Source organism: Montipora foliosa, chromosome 10 (assembly GCF_036669935.1).
Source record: "Montipora foliosa isolate CH-2021 chromosome 10, ASM3666993v2, whole genome shotgun sequence".
Lineage (NCBI taxonomy): Eukaryota > Metazoa > Cnidaria > Anthozoa > Scleractinia > Acroporidae > Montipora > Montipora foliosa.
In genome coordinates, this window is record NC_090878.1 from 34,465,088 (window position 1) to 34,477,587 (window position 12,500).

Genomic DNA, 12,500 nt, shown 5'->3' on the forward strand with positions numbered 1-12,500 from the left:
GACAAAACGCACGTTAAATTACCCTATTCCCTAATTTCGCGAGTATACCATTTGATTAGCTATTAATATCATGGGTGACAAATTACTCCTTAATTTTCAAACCTGGACGCCATTTTGGCACTGAAGAAAAAGTTGCCACGGCAACATTGTAATTTCACATGTGAAAATTACAAATTAACGCTGAAATTTCGTGCCAAAATTAAGGAGTAATTTGTCACTTATGTTATGAACAGACTTACTTCCGTGTATGCGTAAGGAATCTAGCAGCGTTAACTATGAACCTTTGTCTTGACCTTAACACGATGACAAGTTGACTAGTAGAGACCAATTTTGATATAATATTAAAATTCAGTCTGAAACAAAAGGCATCATCTCGAGGCTCTGGGGAATAAATATAAGGATATTCCCCAGAGCCTCTAGATGATGCCTTTCGTTTTGGACTGAATTTATTATTCCACCACAAAAAGATATTATTTAGCTTCAATTTTATTTGGTGTTTTAAAACATGCATCATCTGTCCTTTGGGGAGAAGGTGAACTATGTATTAAACAGCACAAAAAACCAGTGAAATGTGGTTTGTTCGACTGGATATTTTGAGCTTTCTTTGTTTTATTTGCTTTGGCGTGTGTTTATGTATGTGTGAGTGTGTTGTGCATGTGAGGTAATATCTGACCCTTATAAATAAATTAATTATCTAAGTACGGCTGCCCTTTTTCTTTAAGCCCCTATGGTTAATGTGGCTGAATGTAATTTAGGCGAAGTTAAACTTGAGCCAATGCAGTCAGCGGCAGTCCGCGGGAAGCCATGCGCGGGGGGTTCGCTTTTACAGGGTTTGTTGCAGGGGCATTTGTATTGCGTTTCAGCTACGTTCTCGTTCACCTTTGTCTGCCATAGCTGAGTGCCTTTTGCTCCCACTCCTCCCTCCCCTTAGTGGCAAGTATGTGGGTTAGGTAAGTATTTTCACTGATTTATCAGTGTGACGGTGCCGGGTGGTTGCCGCTCTCAGGGTTGCCATGGATACCTGCAAGCTTGACTGGCTTCACGCACAGCTCCACCTAAACCAACCTCGTTCCCAGGGTCTCTCTTCTCAACGACAATATGGAGGCAGAGAAGAGAGACCCTGGGAACGAGGTTGCACCTAAACGAAGGCACCTTCCCCAAGCTCAACGATTAGCAATGAGTTTAATTTTGGGCAGCCTGTACTCTCCATTTTTGTAAATATTATTCTTTAATAATATTAATGCTGTAATGCTGTTGGGTACTGTCACTACAAATAAAGTTGTCGTTGTCCTAAAAAGAAACATGAATCTTTTTCTGCACCTGTATTCCACAACCAAAGAAATCCTTTGCACATTCAAATACATGTACACGTATAACACGGAAGAAAAGAAAACAAACTCACAGTCATCTCTTAATGTTTCACGGCATCCACTGAGGTTGAGACGTTGGAGGTTTGGCATATTTTTCACAGCCTGTAAAATAGTTGCCTTTGTCAAGTTTGTCCATGCTAAATTGAGTTGTTTGAGTCTAAAACATGAAAAGAACAACACTATTGTCAGGACCTGAAACACCAAACATTTGGTTCAACAAAATGTGTTGAATGCATGTTGAAGCAAATGTTGAAACCGTTTAAACGGGGGGAGGGGGGAGGGGGGCATCAATTATTTATGAGTCAATGAGACAATGAGTTAGTGAAGTTACCCTAACCCATAAAATGAAAGCTAAAAATTTTAGAGAGTGCCTAGGCCTAATCACTGAAACGAGAGCTTAGGCTTACTCAATAAGTTATTGCTATATTGACTTTGAGTCTCATTGACTCATAAATCATGGCATGGACTGTCTATATTGTAGTCGCATTTTGTATTGATGAGTTTTATTTTATCTTAATTTTGTCCTTTAAGGTTACGCCTTTATTTGTCATTATACTACATGTACATGCATGTATGTATAGTTCGTGCATATTATTATAATGTAATCTTAAATCTGGTTTTTAAAAATTATTAATATCCTTGAATTTGTTAACTTAAATTATAATAGTTATATGCAGGATTGTACGTTACCTGGTGTTTTTTCCACTTTTTACCAATGAGCATATTCCTGTTACTGTAACACCAGTGCACATAGCAAGATTTAGAACCTGTAGATGTCGCAATTCACTGACAGCTCTATATAAACAGTAAAAAGGAAAACAATAAGTTAACCTTGTAATTATTATAAAATAACATGGAAGATGAAAATTGAACAAACACTCTGATGTGCTGTAGCAATAATTTGTGTTAACTCACTTTAGCACACTTGTAGAAACATTGCAGGATTCCAAACTGATGTGGGTTAATTGCTTGGAATGCTGAAATTAAATTTTTGGAAAAAGGAAAATTAAAGAACAAATTGTCACATCATGTTTTTTACCTAAAAAAGTTCAACTCCTACTCTGTGACCAAGGTAAACCCACCCTGTCCCCCTAAGGAATCCACAATTTTCCAACACAACCTCCCCCTTCAAGACCATGTCTACAAAAGGCCTAGTATGTACATGATACGCCAGCAACTTGAAAGATGAAAACAACAAAGCAGATCCCAAAAATAACCTGTTAAATACAGTCGAACCTCCTGTAAGTGACCACCCAAAATGTCAAGCTTTGACCATAATATCATTGAGTTAAAAATTTGCCTCACTAACATAATAATTATTATAATAGTAACTGCAGAGACTTACAGTACCCCATGTGCCAATGCCCATCTAAACCATGTAAATAGAGGATATTACATGGCCACAGGAGAAGATAAAATTCGTATCCCCAAGCAGCCATGTAATGTTCTGTTTATTATATAGATATTGATGAAATGTCTAGATTTAAAACTTGTTTTACTCATTTTCGAAATGATGAAAAAGTAGTCAGCAGCTGCTAAAACACGAATGTTGTGTAACATGAAATAATATATGAAAGTTATGAAAAACAAAATTAATCATGATAATGTAAAATTTTGCAATAAAAGTGTTAATGTAGTAGAAGAATTATATTGAAGCACAAAAGCATCTTACAATGAAGAAGACGCTCGCGTTTTATTGGCTAATCATGTTCGTTACCATGATGGCAACTATATTCTCACATGTGAAAGATAAAAATGACAAAATAATGAATTATTTTCACTGCGCAGGGTGAAGATATGATTTTTTAGTAAAAGGAGAAATCCTGGTATTTCATCAGTATCTAAATAATAACCATTTAACCCATTGATCCCTGAGGCTGAGACTTCATAGATGTTATTCTGTTTAACGCCAGACGATTTTAGTTGTCAATGGGGGAAATTCAAGGGCGTTTGAGGTGTGAATGGGTTAATAAATAATTACAGGTACATTTGTATTTATTCCCATGTGATTACACTGTTTATGGAGACAACAAGACATTGATATCTTGGCTGGAATCAAAAATAGAAAACTTTGGTCCAGGATATGACTTGGAAAGAATAGGGAATGATTGTCGACTGCGCCGAATATGTATACTGTGCTTCATTTTTCATACTGCAGTTTCTATAAACTGTTCCCTGTTCTTGACATAACAGTCAATCAGCAAACCAGTTCTAATTTTCTGTAATGATAAGGAATTTAAGGTCGTCTCTTTAAGACTGATAGAATACAGTGAATTTAAAATTTTAAATGTTTTATTCATGTAAAAATCAACTTCCAGAAAAAATCCAGTACTTCCCATCGAAAAATTTCCCTCTCTTGTACTAGCCAGGAATGCAATAATACCATGACACCTTATAATCCAATTTCCCCTTTGTTACCAGTCAAGTGGTCGCTTAGGGGAAGTTAAAAACAAAAATTTTCAAACTATTAGCTCTAAAAGCGGTTGCAGTTGCTTACGAGAAATGGTTGCTTACAAGAGGTTCCACATATTTCGATTTTACTTCGAACCGTTTGGTATTTTGGAAAAGTGGTTGCTGAGGAGAGATGGTTGCAATCGGAGATTCCACTATATTTGAACAACCAAGGATCCAACTTTCTGACCACCCCCCCCCCTCCCCAAAAAAAGAGGAAAACATCTTGCATTTTACTTCAATCTTTAATGTGATCACCGACAAGTTTCCAGCGATAGATAAGTTGTGTCTAACTTTTACAAATAACTTTTGTAGATCAATAACTGACTTTTATTGAATTAGTTATTTTTTAATTTGAGCAGAATACGTGTACGTGATGCGTTTAGACCAGTCGTGTAAGAGCAAAAATATTATTTTGATGGTTTATAATTAAAAACAACATACATGTACACATGGTCAAGTAAAGTATACATGTAACTACCGGTACCCAAAAAATTATTATTGCAGTGGTTAGGTAACAAGAGTGTACTTACTGGAAATAGCCCACTTTCAATATACATGTATTGAAATTCAGTCCTAAACAAAAGGCATCATCTCGAGGCTCTCTGGAATAAACTTATACAAATTCTTATTTTTATTTTATTCCCCAGAGCCTTGAGATGATTTGTTTTGGACTCAATTTAATATATCGATAGTGGGCTATTGGGCTGAAATAATATTAAACAGAGTTAACTGAATAGAGGGTAATGTGAAGTGCTAGATTTCTATCCCATATGAACCATGTGAGCGTTAGCCCTACTGATGGAAATGGGCCCACACAAGGACAGAGAAAAACTCTGACCAGGGTGGTCAAACCTACGTTTGTATAAACGTAACCTTTCCTTGAAATAATATTATATTGATTAAGAAACAACAAAAAAGTTATAGCCCACCAAAAGAAGACATAAAAGTGTGTCATTCTCAAATGAACAACCCGTAGCATCCAAATATTGCAGGCGGAACAAGGAGTCACTGAAAATTTAACCAGAAAAGGAAAAAAATTATTATCAATTCTGTGATCATCAATGCTTCACTTGCAAAGTCACATCCATTTTTTTCAAATCCACTTGGAAGTTGTCTTCCTTGACTAGAATGTGATGCAAAGGATATAAATAACAACTGTGTACAACAACAAGGTCTTTCAAATGTGGATACATGTATATGACACTGCTGTAAATAATGAGGAAAAAAAGAATTACAATTTATACTACATGTAAGGAACTACAAGTCATATATTATTTCTTTTATGCAACCACGATTTGCATTATTTTACATTTACTTCCTTATTAGATTAGTTTCTCTTTTGAAAGTATACCGGTAGTTACCTTAAGCTGTTATTACTAATTAAAATTTCTTTATCATTTTTTTAGAAATGTTTGCCTTTTGATTCACAGTCACACACTTTGGGAATGTTCACAAGATAAGAAGCACCTATTTGCAGCCTTGCATGTATATACGTATGTAGACTATTTGAAAAGAAAAGGCATGGAGTTCCTGGTGTTGTGGTCTGTCCTCTGTTGTTAAAACATGCTTGCATCGTTTGAAAACTACGGTCAATGTCGAAAGACTGACAAGTGATCTTTGCACTTATCAGTGGCACTCATTTGGGAGAGGGTCATTTGTTGGGCTCGTTTGTTGCCATGATGGACTCAGTGAATGAAATGAATGCACTGTGTATTTTTTTCATTGTAGTGCAGGTTATAGACAAAAGATAGGAGTCATCCTTGCACTTTATATCTTGACAATTTAGCAACTGTCTCCTACAGAAACTGAGTGGATTCATTAACATAGCTTAGTTGGTGGAGCATTTCACCAGCAACTCAGAGGTCATGGGTTTGAATCCTGCTGGAGCCCCCTGAGTTTTTTTAAGTGTCTATAAGTGGCAATTGCTTAAATTGTCCAGATACATGTAAAACTTGTGCATGGATCACATTATCTCTTTCTCCTGTAACCCACACTTCAAATAAAATTAATCAAATATCTATTTCACTCATCGAGTCCTTCACATAAGCAAATTATTAAAGAGTCCAATAATTGGTCAACCTGCTCCCAACTGAGTGGCTTCTTAGCTTAGTTGGTAGACCATTACAATAATTATTATTCCATGAGTGTGCTTTGGATATGAGAAGGTAAATAGCCAACAAGGGTCGTATAGTGTCGAGTTGGCTATAACCAGTCTCATATCCAACAAGCGCGAATGGAATAATTGTTTTATTAAATTCCTTTAACTCCAAAAATTTGGAAGGACGAAATACAAGCCAAAAAAGCGAGAAAATCCGAGCGAAATCGAGACAACTTTATGAAGATGCAATGTTGTGTAATACCAATGTGCTCATATAGACGTAGGCTCATCACAAAAATATTTCTTGCCTTTTTGCATACTTCTAAACGTCAGAATTGATCCAAACTTTCAACAGAAAAAGATTTTTTTCTTTTTTGTCTTTATCAAAGAGAAATCTCGCTTTCTGGTGAAAAGTTTTGGTTTAGCAACACTTGACGCAATCATTTACCATATGTAAGGTCAAACTAAAGTATATGAACTGATGACCAAGATTGAGTAAACCAATCAGAGCACATGAAATGCATTATCCAAGGTTGAGAATTCAATAGAATATTATATATTATTCATTTCAAAGGGTCAGTGTGCTGGTCGAAACAGACCACTATGTTTGCTAACTAATTTTTTCCCTGGCAATTTATTCCTCCTTTGTAATTGGCACCTTCTCATTGTGTTACTTTAGTAACTGTAAAAAGCTGACAAAGACAAACTTCCAGTAAACGAGTATGACAAAAGTAAACGTGTGCTTATTATCAGACACCTGAGTTGGACTGAAACAGACATCATAGAGAAAAGGAAGACACTACGTTTTACAAAAAAAAAATCAATCAAGGCCTTTAGGATAATTATAATTGTGATTGGGGGCATGAAAGCTTGGAGATACTACAAAAAGCTACTCTGTTATTATTGATACAAGGGTAATTAAAATTATGATATGATTTGATACTTTAAATTACACTGTACCTTTGTGACTGAGGTGACAGAGGGGCCACATCAAGGAATGATGAAGAACTGTCATCACATAGAGGAGATGCAACCTACCACAATGAAAAATCAAGTGAAGCTATGATCTTCGCAGTTATGAACGCAATTTTTACGATTGCGTAAAAGAAGCCTGACAAATTCAGGACTTCAACGGGGTTTGAACTCGTGACCTCGCGATTCCGGTGCGACGCTCTGACCAACTGAGCTATGAAGCCACTGACGTTGGGACCTGGTCATTTGTGGGTTCTAATGGTCCCGTGAGGAATGAATCAATGATGAAATGGTATTATGAAATGAATCATGTATGAACTGCGGATATGAAATCAAGTGAAGCTTGCGTTCATAACCGCGAAGATCAAAGCTTCACTTGATTTCATATCCACAGTTCATACATGATTCATTTCATATACCATTTCATCACAAATTATGAAAAATGTCATACATGTACATGTAGCAATTGATAAACTGTACACTTTACACTTCACATGTTTTAAAGATATGACTGCATTTTTGTGCCATTTAATAACTCTGAAATGGGTACATAATTCATGCCAGTACATGTATGCCATAACGTCACCTAACTGGATCAAGAGGAACCTGATTAAAAAGAGCACTGGTCAATGGTCCCCAATACTAATCAATATTGGGACAGTTGATCAGTGCTAGAGACAGTTGAGCATAGCCAGGGACAGTTGATCAATGCCGGGGACAGTTGATCACAGCTAGGGACAGTTGATCAGTACTGGGGTCAGTTGATCAGTGCTGAGGACAGTCAATCAGTGCTAGCCCCAGACAGTTGATCAGTGCTGAGGACAGTCAATCAGTGCTAGAGACAGCTGATCACAGCTAGGGACAGTTAGTCAGTTCTCGGGACATTCGATCAGTGCTAGAGACAGTTGACCAGTGCTGAGGACATTGTGATCCATGCTAGAGACAGTTAGGTAATGAGAAGGGACTGTTAATCACAGGGAATAATATTGATCAGTATTGGGGACCACCGACCAGTGCTTGGGAAAATCAGAGTCTACTTGATCCAATTTAATAGGCAAGTATAATTATGTTGGGTGACTATATGGCATACTGGCATGAAAAGTGATCCACTGTCATGCAAATGCACCATACATGTAACAGGTTTATTAAAGAGACTTCATGCTACATACATGTACATGTATGACATGCATAGATTTGCATTTTTTGGTTTAAGATGCAGTGTCAACTTCAATCAACTTGGATACATGAAAGTATTAAAACTGAAAAACAGCTGACATAATTATCATGAAAGGGCAGATGATTTCCTACTGTCCAATCACTGCAATGTACTGTATATTTCCCATAATTTGTGTTTACCTTTGCTTGAGCTAAACGTAAAACTTTAGTCCCTCGCTTTAATACTTTCCCTAAAAGTCCAGGTAAAAGGTTTGCTTTTGTCATGTCCACACAGCACCAAAGGGTTTCATCATAGCTAAAAGAAAAAAACAACCCTCTTAATTCAACAAAAACATTAAAGCCACCTTATACCAGATAAGTTCTGGATAAGGCAAACTTGAATTGTTGACTATTAATTTTTGCAACTACTAATGCGCCGATCAAATAGAAACTTCTGTGCCCGGGGAGTGGGGAATTTGACCTTTGCCTGCGTGGGGTGGGAAAAATTGAACTGGAAGTGTCAGGATTTTTTTTTCTGGCGCCAAAGTTGCTAACAGGTATAAAACACTTGTTTGGACGAGATGGAAAAGCGATTGGCTTACAAAAAAGATATTCAAAAGTTGTCTGCAAAGAAATTTTGGCTGCGTAATTTGTCTTCGTCATACTACAGAGTGAATACAATATGGTACGTTTTCACACCCTCCATTTCATTGTTAAAGTTCTGAATGCTGTAATTTTCTGCTAGAGGTAATCAACTGACACTGAACAATTTAAAATACATGTAGTCGTAAATAAACACTCTAGGCTCTTTTGTTGATAAGTATACTGTTCCCTCGTTAAACAACCTTGCCGTGTTTCGGGGTTATAGCAGCTTATACTTGCTTATTGACATTGGCCGACTTAATTCAATTTTCAAGTCACTTTTATAGTTTCTAACTAAAATTGTGTTTTTGTAATAGCTCAAGTCTGGTAAAAACGGCATCATCACATAAATGTATCCCTTACGCTAATCTCTGCCAATGCTTGCAAATGCGTGCACATTTGACCACTGTTTTCTTGGACAAGAGTTGAAAAATTGTGAGAATAATCTCATCTGATAGCAATGTCCAGTAATCTGAAGAGAAAAATAGAAAAAAGTGGCACTGCAAGGTATGTGGATTCCTTATTACTCTTGGAAAAAAATACATTGTGTGATAAGTACATTATGCATGAACCTGGTGGTGACATTTCAAAACCTAACATTCTTGTAATGTACTTCAGGAAGATAGTTTGAAATTTCTTGCTTTTACACAAGTCAATCAATATTAAATAATTTATTAAATAATAGCATGACACAAGACAAAAACGTTTTCGCAACAAATTATCTTACTTGTGGAAGGTTTTCCAGCATTCCTTGTCGTATTATTTCCCTGTCTGTTCACTGAGCAATCAGTACATTCTTTCTTGATCTCTCCTTTACCACATCTATGATCTGGCAGCAAAGGATCTCCCGCTAAACTGGCAACTAATGATGACGTTTTACCCCAATGACTGACAAGATACTTGTAACTGGATGCCTACATGTAGGGAAAAGCAATTCACATAAAAACTAAACGTAGTTACAGGTCTCATTTGGGGTGAGGAAGTGGGATGGTGCTTGACAGTCCCAAGTTGATGTCCCAAGTCAATTCTCCGGGAACAAACATTACATGTATCTGTTCATGATAAAGTGCAAAAATTTCCTATGGTTTTGGCTATAAAAAAACAGAAGGCTGGCACGCAAATAAGGGGATGGTTTATGGTAATCTTGTTTAATTGTTATCGCATCAAAAACTATCTAGGCCATGACACTGACATAAATCCAGCATTGCGAAAACGAGGGTGAGGGGTGAGATCCAGGGCGAGGGTTAGCTAACCTAGGTCTAGATTAGCCCAACTCTCGCACTTGCCCTACATGTAGGTTAGCAAACCTATATTTGTAGGTCTAGGCTAACCATAACCTCACCCTCATTTTAGCAATGCTGGACCTAAAACATATTTTGTGATCTTACTGCTTCTTTGATCCAAATTTCACAATAATGTTTAGAGTCAAAAATGGAGAAGCGATCCAGTGATACTTAAGTGGACAATTTGAGCAATACAATGTACATGTAGTTGTCTCTTATAGGTATCTCAAAAATTCAGGTAGCTTCAACGGATTCGAACCCACGACCTCTGCGATGCTGGTGCAATGCTCTACCAACTGAACTATGAAGCCACATGAACAGTCAGGGGCTTTGCATGACTGTGTCACGTGACCTTGTCGATCATAAAAAAATGGTCGTGGTACAAAATAGATGCCAGAAATGGAAAGAGAGTGATGAAATCAGTGAGAATATCAATTTTGAGGCCACTGACATTTATGTGAGAGATTTTAAAGTGATTTTAATGCTTAAAAATTTACAGAGAATTATAATTTATATGGAAAACAGCTGCTGGATAGCAAGATTTCTTCACCTCCTGGACAATTCGCTCTGTGCAACTCAAAAAACAGTGCTTGAAACAGAGACAACTCAAATCGGGCGAGAATTAATATCCTGGGATATCGAATATGCATGATACGAGAAACTGTAGGGGAGAATTTGAAATTGGCGAACGCGTGCTGACAGGCCATGCGCTCAAGTTGATAAAAAAGAAATAAAATTTTCTACTTATTTAACAAGGGTTTTGTCGCCCTGATTAAATATTGTAGGAACATCGTCTCAATAATTTGACTAAGGGAGACAGAGCATCGAATTTGTAAGGCTTGAAATTCCATCTGATTTAGATGGCATAAATAAACACAGCACTGGCGATTTGCGCGCCGAAAGATTTAAACATATCATTATCGATGGGAAAACGTATCCAATAAATGATCTGTCGCCCCATATTGGAAATCAAAAGGACTGAAAGCTTGTAACATGAAAGTAGTCATTCAATAAGTGGTCATTTACCTGCAGAATTGACTGGCCTTTTAGTGGATTGACTCGCACAATTTCCTGAGTAAGCTCTCTCTCTTCTTCAGCTGGCCACTGCAGTTCTGCAACGCCGAGTTCTTTATATGTAGCATTAACTTTTGATCTGCAACGAAAATCATTTTTTAAAAACTAACTCATGTACTTAATTCGCCCATAGCTCTTTCCAATGCTGAAATTTACTTGTTTTTTATCACATTTCTTGTCCGATTTCTTCTTCGCGTGGAAGCCATTGCATTGAATCGAAGACAAATTTCCCGCTCAAAGAGCGAGCGACGAATAACAACAAACCTCATGACGCTAAAACGAGGTTTGAAAGGTAGGAACAGTGGACTGGACTAAAATTCACTAGGAACCTAATTTACAAAAAATCTCTTCATTCCAAGGAATTTGCAGCAATTTTGTTTTGCCTAATGTGTCGAGATTTTAAACTGACGTTTCGGGGCCCTTCGTCACAACGGATCAACAAGTTTGAAAGGAAACATTCTTGATCAAGCACCAGTTTATGTAGGTACTGAACCATCATATTTTCACCCAAAATCCATAATTTTTGGAGTAGAATTTCACAGATTAGCATTTGCTTTTGTTGGAAGCACGGGCAAATTTTAGAACTGGGGCGCATCAGCATTCAACATTTATTACTTGCATCACTAACCTTATGTGCAACATGTTCTCTTGATTTACCATTTCAGCCATTTCGATTATATATTTTTTCTTTCCGAAACATAGTGAGAAATTTTCTCAAAGTTCCCGGAGTGTCCTAAATTCTATCATGTTTGTGTTTGTTATAAGGACATCGCCAGGTCATCTATCTGCCAGGGTATCCCACCACCCTTCCCCTCCTCTCCATCTGTAGTGGAATTACGGGACTTGGAGGTCTGGTGACAAGAAAACGTGGATGAACGGGTTCGCGTAGGTCGTGCGTGTGTATCAAAGAATGCTCTTATTCATGTCGAAGTTCAAAATATACAGGGGCACTGAACGTCAATTTTCGGAAAATATCTGTTCGGAAGACGATTTGAGATCTAAAATTTTCGGAACATTTGTTGTAAAATGTCTTGCTTGCCTGCCTCTCCTAGGATTCTCGAACATCTGAAAAATGGTATAATTGCCCATTTTTAACGGATTTTTACCCTGAAAAGGTCACCTAGAATTTTTGGGAGCCTTTTTTCTGGCTAAAATTTTCGAAAAGGAAGTTTTGATCCCTATAATTTTCGGATCACTAGGCATTCAGCTAGGAAATCCGAACAGATGAAAACTTTTTAGGGGATAAAAATATGCCTATATCTACCGTTTAAATACTAAAATACGTTTAACAATGCAATATTTAAGTGGTTTTGAACTATATTCTCGTTGGGTGCCCCTGAATATAGTTGTTTCATTAGTCTCGCCTGAGTTCTTGAGCTAATTCCCCCGCGAGCACGATCACACCTCGCCGAAAAAAACTCATGGTGGGTCAGACATAGCCGCAACAAAGTC

The 12,500-nt window shown here is 37.2% G+C and overlaps 1 protein-coding gene across 1 annotated transcript in view; it reads right to left on the bottom strand.

The window, feature by feature from the left end:
* LOC137972974 (S-phase kinase-associated protein 2-like) overlaps positions 1–11,310 on the bottom strand; it is a 22,300-nt gene extending 10,990 nt beyond the window's left edge. Inside the window, exons 1-10 of the mRNA XM_068819667.1 lie at positions 11,205–11,310; positions 11,001–11,127; positions 9,419–9,605; positions 9,055–9,163; positions 8,251–8,365; positions 6,883–6,956; positions 4,754–4,832; positions 2,286–2,347; positions 2,061–2,165; positions 1,403–1,527 (exon numbers count right to left, since the gene is read on the bottom strand). Coding sequence (XP_068675768.1) covers positions 1,403–1,527; positions 2,061–2,165; positions 2,286–2,347; positions 4,754–4,832; positions 6,883–6,956; positions 8,251–8,365; positions 9,055–9,163; positions 9,419–9,605; positions 11,001–11,127; positions 11,205–11,254 — 1,033 coding nt within the window. The 5' untranslated portion in view covers positions 11,255–11,310. The remainder of the gene's footprint in view (positions 1–1,402; positions 1,528–2,060; positions 2,166–2,285; positions 2,348–4,753; positions 4,833–6,882; positions 6,957–8,250; positions 8,366–9,054; positions 9,164–9,418; positions 9,606–11,000; positions 11,128–11,204) is intronic.
* Between the last annotated feature and the right edge of the window lie 1,190 nt (positions 11,311–12,500).